At 44.6% G+C, this 8,916-nt stretch overlaps 1 protein-coding gene across 3 annotated transcripts; it reads right to left on the bottom strand.

The window, feature by feature from the left end:
* Nucleotides 1-4,970: 4,970 nt before the first annotated feature.
* LOC148663643 (zona pellucida sperm-binding protein 3-like) lies at nucleotides 4,971-7,195 on the bottom strand. Of its 3 annotated transcripts, XM_088633050.1 has the most exons (7): nucleotides 6,569-7,129; nucleotides 6,352-6,467; nucleotides 5,932-6,279; nucleotides 5,743-5,860; nucleotides 5,444-5,544; nucleotides 5,293-5,366; nucleotides 4,971-5,123 (listed from the first exon to the last, which is right to left on the bottom strand). In XM_088633050.1, exons 1-3 carry the CDS (start codon nucleotides 7,115-7,117, stop codon nucleotides 6,222-6,224), a joined length of 723 nt encoding a protein of 240 aa, XP_088489176.1. In that variant the 5' UTR covers nucleotides 7,118-7,129; the 3' UTR covers nucleotides 4,971-5,123; nucleotides 5,293-5,366; nucleotides 5,444-5,544; nucleotides 5,743-5,860; nucleotides 5,932-6,221. The 3 variants fall into 3 exon arrangements, with proteins under 3 accessions (XP_088489176.1, XP_088489177.1, XP_088489175.1); XM_088633051.1 differs by lacking the exons at nucleotides 5,743-5,860; nucleotides 5,932-6,279 and having other exon boundaries at nucleotides 4,972-5,123; XM_088633049.1 differs by lacking the exons at nucleotides 4,971-5,123; nucleotides 5,293-5,366; nucleotides 5,444-5,544; nucleotides 5,743-5,860; nucleotides 5,932-6,279 and having other exon boundaries at nucleotides 6,348-6,467; nucleotides 6,569-7,195.
* Nucleotides 7,196-8,916: the final 1,721 nt, after the last annotated feature.

Below are 8,916 nucleotides of genomic sequence, written 5' to 3' on the forward strand. Positions count from 1 at the left end.
CTCTCAAATGGATCGAAGCACAGGAGCCAATATTAGAGAAAACGACAGGTGTTTAAACAGAGGATGTCCCAATGTCTGGGACAACACATTGTGATTTTGTATAAACGCAAATGGTTTCTCATTTAAAAGCCAACAATATTCTTTTTCTCCCTGGTGCTAATAAGCTACCACACACAAAATTCATATGTGCATAGGAAGGCAGAATAAAATCCAGAACTGTGTTGGTGATATCGATAAACAGGGCTCATGTTCACAACAAAACTTTACTGTATAAAAAGTTATAATTCGTAAATATATATTTTTTTTATTATGCAAAGTGTCTGTTAAACCATTCATGAAGGATTTTTAGACAAAAAAACACACCATTATATGAGAAAATATATTTACTATATCTGCATTTAACTCACTTTTTAACAATTTTCAATTTCAAGGCCGATATAAATTGTTGCCTTGCTTTTTTGTCATGAATACACAAGCTTGTTATGTCTTGTGTCAGAAATAAACTGCATGAAATTTGCTAAAGCAACAAAAAGTAAGCGCCACAAAGAAGAGAGACATTTGCGTTTATAGTGCAATGTTATCTCGAGCCTTTAAAATTACTTTAAATGCAATTTGTTTTTCTCTGTGGCTCTAAGGCTTTGTCATTTACTGTAGTTATTGAGGAGAACATTATGTTAATCGTATAGATGAAACGTTTAATATATTCAAGTGGGTAGCTACGTCAGCATGCGTATCTGCAAAGGAACAAGTAATATTGTAGGTTTATTCTATGCTGAAAAGAGAAGAGAGAAAACAAACCTGAAGAAGGTTTCACAGCTAAAACGTTGTGTTTTCTCTCTTCTCTTTTCAGCATGGAATAAACCTATTACTTGTTCCTTTAATATATTGTTCGGTTTGACTCAAAATGCTTTACTACTACAAGAGAGAATTATAATATGGAGGATGAGACAAATTTATGATTTCTTGGAAGAAAATGTTTTTTCTTTGCATTCGAAATGAATCGAAACTTTAGCGCGACACACAAACCCTTTGTCATTTTTAAAGATATAATATTTTTAAACAGTATAGAAAACGTTTTTTTTTACTAAGCAATTTTGGCTGGGGGCGACGCATTACTAGGAGTGGCGCTGAGGTCACTATGGTGCAGTTGAGCACCGTAAGATTAGGGCCAGTGACGTAATGTATAACGCATCTGACTGTCTGAAGATCAGCTCCTCCTCTGAGCTCAATAGCAATGCAAAACTGTGCGAAACAAAGCTGGAGAGCAGCTGATCTTGTGCTCAGTAGTCAGTACGGTGCTGAGGGTTCAGTTCTGGCGTTGTTCTAATTAGCACGAACTGCAATGGCTCTGAATCTGACCATTTCTATGGAAGCCCGTTTCAGCCAGGGAGTAAAAATAAAAACGCGCTATGGTTTCTCAGAATTCCGACTTAGTAACTGAGAATTGCGACTTAAAAACTCAGAATTCCGACTTTATATCTCGTAGTTGCGACTTAATATCTCACATTTGGAACTTCAAAATAACCCATATTTCATTGTCTGTCCTTTTGTTATTGTAACGGATTCGGGTTCAAGGGCTTGTGCCCTCGCCGCTCCCACCCTAGTTCGTGCCTCACTGCATTGGCTTGAACCCAGGCCTTGCCAGCTGAGCTAAAGAAGAGTTTCTTTTTTAAGTAAAAAAGGACATACAATGGAAATATTTAAAAAGTATAAGTTTCAGCTTTTATAATTGTGAATTATTCTGGATGTGAAGTGTCTATTTCTGTATCTTATTTCATATTCTGTCTTTGTTTTTGTATTTCTGGTGTTTAAATAAAAAAATAATTTAAAAGCCCACCGTCCACTATTCCATCCGTGTACTATGGAAGCCTCACTACCGGAAATGGGATTCCATAAGAATTAGTGGAATTAATTTGATTTTTATCAGGGCACTGTACAAGACAAGTCTTCAGGCTTATAGATCCTATGATCTTGTACGATTCATCAATATAGTGTAACGGAACGGCCGACATACAATTTGTAGTTCAGGTGGGTAGCTGCGTCAGCATGCGTGGGCTGCAAAGGAACAAGTAATAGGTTTATTCCATGCTGAAAAAAAAGAAGAAAGAAAATATGTTTTGGCCAAAACGTACCAGTAAACTTTACATTAACAATACCAGCCAACGATACATTATCATTTCACAACGGTTCTACAGGAATCTACAGCAGAGCCCTGAGTTGACTCCCGGAGTCCCACTGAGCCCATAGAATTCCACATCACCCATCACTCCTGCGCACAGTCCGCTGAGAGCGCCTGTCCATAAACTACTGGATTGAGAATGGGATCAAATAATTCCCCATTTTCTTAATTCTACATCAAAGGACTGTTAAAGGTCTATTTGAAGGCATCGATTTGTATTCTTAAACCAGATGAACGCCTGGAATAAGTTAATATTACTTTAAAAAATAAACAGTCGTGCTACAGTACTCCAGTTGAAGGCACGCTTCTAGCTTTGCGGTACTCTGGTGCGTCACAAATTTATGTTTGAATTTCTGTGGATGAACTACTATAGGTGTACCCTCGCTCACTTTCTTTAGCGACGGTCGTTACTCCTCATCTGAGTGATGTATTTGCCTTGTTTACAGTTAACTTCCCTGCAAGGAATATTCACCTCAGAGCTCTCTTTCACAGACTGCAGGCGCTATGTTTGTTAACAGGTATTATAGTGATGACATCTTTCTGTATGATCAGGACTGGAGCTGCAAGTCCACTGTGTTGTGGCTGCAGTACAATTTTAGCTTATTATTATAACACTTTTTAACAGCGACAGATTCTTAAGATCACGAGGTGTTTACGATATTATTTCAGTATTAAGCTGTTACTACATTCGGAACTGTCCCATAGGATTCAGTGTTCCATTAGTTTGGCACTAAACTGCTTAGTCTATTGCAGGAATTGTACTTAGTCCTGTCCTGTAGTGTCCTCTAGAGAGCAGCAGCTGTTTCCTTGGGCTCATTGCAATTGGGAACATTGTGATTACTGAGCAGGGGACTAAAGTCAGCAGACGAGCGAGTTGCAAATCGGTATTTATCTGGCGTACAGAGCTGCATGCTAATCTCTGGATCATCTCCAGTTAATGCGATGCTGTTCTTACCTTGCACTTGACCCAATCTGACTACTGGCACCAACAACCCTGTTATTACAAATAAACTTCTTGTGTACCTACCGTGATACAGAAGTTTGCTGGAGAGGTTTGGCAGCCTATATTCAGTCAAAGGTGTGTGTGCAGATCACTGTGATATACAGGCATCAACAAACTGACATACAATATTAAATGTTTAACTGATAAAACCCAAATGAACCAAACCTGAATAAATTAGTGGTGGAAAGGAGTCTTTTTATATAGCAAAAGGTCTCTGAGCCTTTGGTAATAATGATGGGTATATAACCCATTGTCCTCAGTATTAGAAATGAATCCTTGAGCACTGCTGTTGTACCAACAGTCCTCAAAAGTGCTGCCAGTACCCCCGTCCCATAAAAGCCTAACATTACCCTTTCTTGCATAAACTGTAGAACGTGCCTTCACATTTCAGTTGCAGTTTAATCTATTATCACCCTACTCCCCACTTCATAACCTTCACTCTAATTCTGGTCTCCTAACTGTCCCCCAAGCCCGTCTACACTGTAAGGATGACAGGGCCTTTTCCTGTTATGCCCCCAGGCTCTGGAACTCTCTGCCCAAGGATAGCAGAGTCACCTTCCCTAAACTCCTTCAAATTCAGACTCAACACCTTCATCTGTAGAAGAGCCTTTACTGAACTGGTTCCATTCTTTACCCCTCTGCTTCTACTTTCCTTAGTACCACCATCCATGGTCTCCTCTGTCTATTGGAATTGTTTTATCCTGTGTATTCTTATTGTAATTCTGTCAAGTGATTTGAGAAGCCACCTTTGGAACCATTATATAAAATAGTTTATCCTAAATCCTTGAAGCTTTAATAGGGCAGTGCAGTAGGGCTAAAAATTAGTGTTAGTGGGCCAGCAGGATTTGTGCAAGTTATAGGTAGTCACAAAGGAAGACTAGGATTCACTTGAAATTCATGACATGGGACACTGAAACAGTGGAGAGGCTTTGTGTAGTAAGCGTTCAGTCTCAATCTACACAGTCTGTGCTGGTGGTAGAGGTGGTTGTGAACACCCGCCTTCCCAAGTAGAGTCAAGTACGGGGGAGAGCGGAGAGTCAAGTCCCAGTCAAGTACTGGGATCTCCAGTCTCAATCCTAATACTTCCCCATGACTGTCCAATACCACTGCTGTGAAACCAACACCCATAAGATAAGACCTCAGAGATTCTAACTACACCATTATTCACTGATGTTTTTGCACCAGTATTGTTCCTCTGCTAAGGATGGGAAGGCCTACTTTACACCAAGCCCGTTGACAACTCCTTCCTTGCGTTTCTTTTAGTCAGTTTGTGCAGCCTAGAATGGGACACCAGATCTCACTCTTACTGGGCACTACAGTAGCAACTCACACTCCATAAGCACTACCCATCTCAGAAACAGGAGGATTTCCAGTATATTGAACACCTCCATCTCTCACAGTAAAAAAAAAAAAAAGTCACAATGCCCTGCCCAAGGAATAGTGCGGCCATCTTCCCCCACTACAACGCTTTATTACTCCAGCCATTTTCAGTCCTCATTGGCAGCAATACGGGAAGCATTCTTGAAAGGGAACCCCCACAAATACTTCCCTTGAATTCCTCCACCCCATTCAAACCTATAAACCATAAAGAAACAAGGGTAGGCAGAAGGGTCTTTCACAGCTTTATTGAGATGTTGCCATTACAAGGCAAGTGGAGGCAGGAGAGTCACAAGGGCCAGGCTGGAGCCTTCATTCAGGCACCTGGGGAGGAAGAAGGAGAACAATCCAGCTGAACTGCAGGACACCACCCCTACAGGAGCTCCTCCTGCCAGACCCTACCTGTCCACTGGCCAACATCTCCAAAGTCCTCTGCTCCCTCCACATCTTCACTGGTGCTCTGAGGGTCTCCCTCCTCATCCTCAGTCCAGTCAGCTCCCACATCCAGAGGAGCTTCTACTGGTGCCACAGCCACCCAACTGTGGGTCACCAGGCTCCTGGTACCTGTGGACAAGCAACACCCAGGAGTGAGGGATCTGCTATACCCAGAGTCCCACAGTGATGCTACTCATCTAAACAGTCTTTGTCCAGCATGGGATCATTCCTCAGTTGTCCAAGCATGGTTGTCTCTTGAGCAGAGATGCATCCACAAGGGATAGAGAACCAGACCCACCTTCATTCCGACTGCCAGCACACCTGGACTCACAGCAGGCACAGACCGCATGGTCACCATACAGCTCCTCCCACCTGGAGGAGAGGAGAACAGGTGAGGCCTCCACCTGGCATGTCCCAGAGCACCCTCAGCAAGCTTCTTGCAGAAGTACCTCTTAGCCTCCCTGTTGTAGGTTCAGGACTTGGTCCCTGGTGTTGCTTTAGCAGGAGCCACAGCCATGACACAGTGCATGTACAGCTCAGTCACTTCATGCTGCAAGAGGGAAAGTCACAGCATTAAGGGATCAAGGCCAATAGAGGGACAGAGAAGGACCTTCTGCCATCAGTGAAGGCAAGCTGGCAGCTCTAGGCACTACAGCTGCCACAGTCTGGTTCACATCTAGATCATGGATGGAAAAGCAGACCATGGATCAGTAGAGCAGGAAGGCTGAGCAGCCTTTGAGAGCAGTACCTTCCTGGACAGCTTCTTCTGGAAGAGGAAGGCATCAATTGTGAAGCGGAGCACATCCTTCTGCTTGGAGGGGACAAACCTGGACAGGCAGCCATCTGCCTTGCTGTCCACCATGCACCTGGGGACAAGGACGAACCCCTGCAGGCTCTCGGGGCTCCTGCCCACCTCTTCTCCCAGAAGGGGCCGTACCCCAAGTTGTCGATCACAGGGAAACGGGGCTGGGAGTGCTGGTCCGGTTTCTCCGTTACATAACACGAGTGGATGTACAGCCTCTGCTCTGCTGTGGCAAAGTAGGCAGTGGCCTGGAAGTACATGGGCTGACCCAGGAAGTACTCATCCTTAGGAGAGAGCCTGACCCAGCGGGCTGGAAAGAGAGGCAGCATTACACCTGCACACAGCACCCCCTGCAGGCAGGAGGAGCCACTCGCTCAAGGAGCTTACAGTTGGTAGTGAGCAGCACAAAGCCATGCTTGTTTTTTTCAGGTCCTTCTCCTGGCCCACGTGGGGACATAGCCAACCTTGTAGGAGTAGTGGAACCTGCAGGACAGAGGAGATGAGGGGCATCTGGACACTTTCCTAGTGGCTTCTCAGCAGCAGAGCCCTGCCTACCTGTTGTAGGAGCACTTGACCGGCACAGAGAAGGGAATGAACCGATGCACAGGTGCACTGGAGGAGGGCGGGGCATAGCGGAGAGTGTTGGAGTACACCAGGCGGCCCTGGACAACCTGCAGGGTCACAGAGGAAGGGATATTCCCAGGAAAGGCAACCCCGACACTGGCCCTACAGCTCACATCGATACACTGCCTGTAGATCGAGACCCGCTTACCGATCGCTCGGTCCCGCACTCGTGAAGCCCGTAAATGAAGTAGAAGTAACTGCGTGTGGTTCGGCTGACGCTGCAGTTGCCCAAGGTCACCTCCGATGGCCGACAGCTGAAGCCGAACAGGAGCCGACTGACCCTCACATACATCCTGCTGGAGTCACACCACACAGCCACTCCTCGGGTGCCCCCGATGGCCGGGCGAGCCGGCTGCCGCCCTCGCTGGGGAGGAAACAGGACGCTCTTGATGTAGGCGGGTAAGGGGCGGCTGCTGGCTTCGGGCTTCATCTTCTCCTTGTCGAAGTAGGGCGAGTACGCGTCTCTGGACACGGGAAGGCGGCGAAAGTCGGGAGCCAAGGACTGCGAGTCGTTCTCGCTTGCAGACAGGTCTTCGGAGGACCCATCTGCCAGGTTCAAGTCCTCCAACTGGGCTGCGTCTTCAGGAGCCGGGAGGTCGGCCGGCCTGGAGCGCCAATTCCCGAGAGTCCCAGCGGAGACCAATGCGGGGAGCCCGGCCCCTGTGTACAAGCACAGCACAAATAGAAACGAGCGCATCGCCAAATTAACGTCCCGCTCAATTGCTACAGGAGTAAAATAAGTAAACCACAAAACTGTGTTGAAGCAAGAGAGCATAAAGTGTGAACGCGGTGACTAGGTTTTTATACTGGCAGGACCTGCTACCGCACACCTGATCACACTACCGCTCAATCAACACAATCAATTACATACAGAGACCCGGATTGTTCTCAGCGTCTAATTAGAACCTGATTCCAGTCTGAGGCGGGACTCCGTGAAGCCGCCTGAACATTTTCCCGTGTGTATCTGACCTCAGCGGAGGAGTTCCACGCAATTTCGACAGAATTAAATCACCCACACGTGTAAAATTTGCTCAGATTAATTTATTGTTCAATTAGTTTCTAATTTCCGAGGAAAGTGTGTTAAACTCGCTGTCAGACAGAGTACGGAACATGCGACACGTCCGTCCACACTTTCTTTTATCGAGGGGGCTGTTCTATCAACACGTACCGCAATGAAAATAATCTTACTATTTTTCATGTGTAATTGCATGTCATATTAAAATGTGTAATACAAGCATTTCTTTGCTTCCCAGTAAAGAAATACTGATCAGCTTTTGACATGATCTGATAATAATTTGTCTGATTTTCCAGAGATTGCTTTTGCTTCGCAGCACTGAGAACCTATGGAAGCCCGTTTCCGCCAGGGAGTAAAAAAAACGCACTATGGTATCTCAGAATTGTGACTTAGAATCATAGAATTGCGACATAAAAACTCAGAATTTTGACTTTATCTCTCACATTTGCGACTTCGAAAAGCCCATATTTCATTGTCTGTCCTTGTTATTGTAACGAATTCGGGTTCTAGGGCCCTCGCCGCTCCCACCCTGCTTCGTGCCTCACTGTATTGGCTTGAACCCAGGTCTTGCTAGCTAGAACCCGAATCCGTTACAATAACAAAAGGACAGACAATGAAATATGGGCTATTTCGAAGTTGCAAATGTGAGATATAAAGTCGGAGTTGTGAGTTACTAAGTCGCAATTCTGAGTTACTTAGTCGGAATTCTGCGATACCATAGCGCGTTTTTTTGTAACTCCCTGGCGGAAACGGGCTTTCATACATTTCAATTAGTCTGATCAGTGCAGGACAAGTTAATGTAGAATCATTACTATGTCTGTCTCTTGTTTGTATATAAATGAATGTCTTTGACAACTTAATGTTAGTTTTTAATTTAGTTTTACGATGTAGGTCATGTGTTAACATATGCACGAGCATACGAAATGTCTCACTCCTGATTCAGCTCATGCTCCATAGGAGAGAAGAGATTCCTCCTGCTTCTCGTACAATCATATCAGAACAGAAGCCCGTGTCGCCCAGCTCTGATTCAAGAGCGACTCGCATCTTCAGCCCTTTTTTTATTCGTGATCCTAATTTTCTTTAGTTATGATCAATATTGAACTTTTTCTAAATAAAACGACAATAATCAAACATGCAGGCATACTTTTAAAAAGTATTAGGAGCTGACAGGGTGCCCCTTTGGAATAGTTGTCAGAAAATGTGAGAAAAGGAAAGGTACCTAAGCTCTCACACACAGCATTAGAGATTGGCATCTGATGAAAAAAACAACTACCTGTCTCCCCAGCATTTAACGGTACTGTTGTTTTGATTTTACATATTGTTAGCATTTTAATGAATTGTTAAAAGATTGATACACAAATCGCTAAATAAGAAAACGTAAAAACCCTAGCTGTAAGCAATTGGCCATTCATATTCCTGAATTTTAAATCCCTGTGTTTTTCTGTATCCGAATGCCTGGTGCAGCTAATTTGAAAGCAGAG

This window comes from Lepisosteus platostomus, chromosome 5, assembly GCF_059453375.1.
Source record: "Lepisosteus platostomus isolate fLepPlt1 chromosome 5, fLepPlt1.hap1, whole genome shotgun sequence".
Taxonomy (NCBI): domain Eukaryota; kingdom Metazoa; phylum Chordata; class Actinopteri; order Semionotiformes; family Lepisosteidae; genus Lepisosteus; species Lepisosteus platostomus.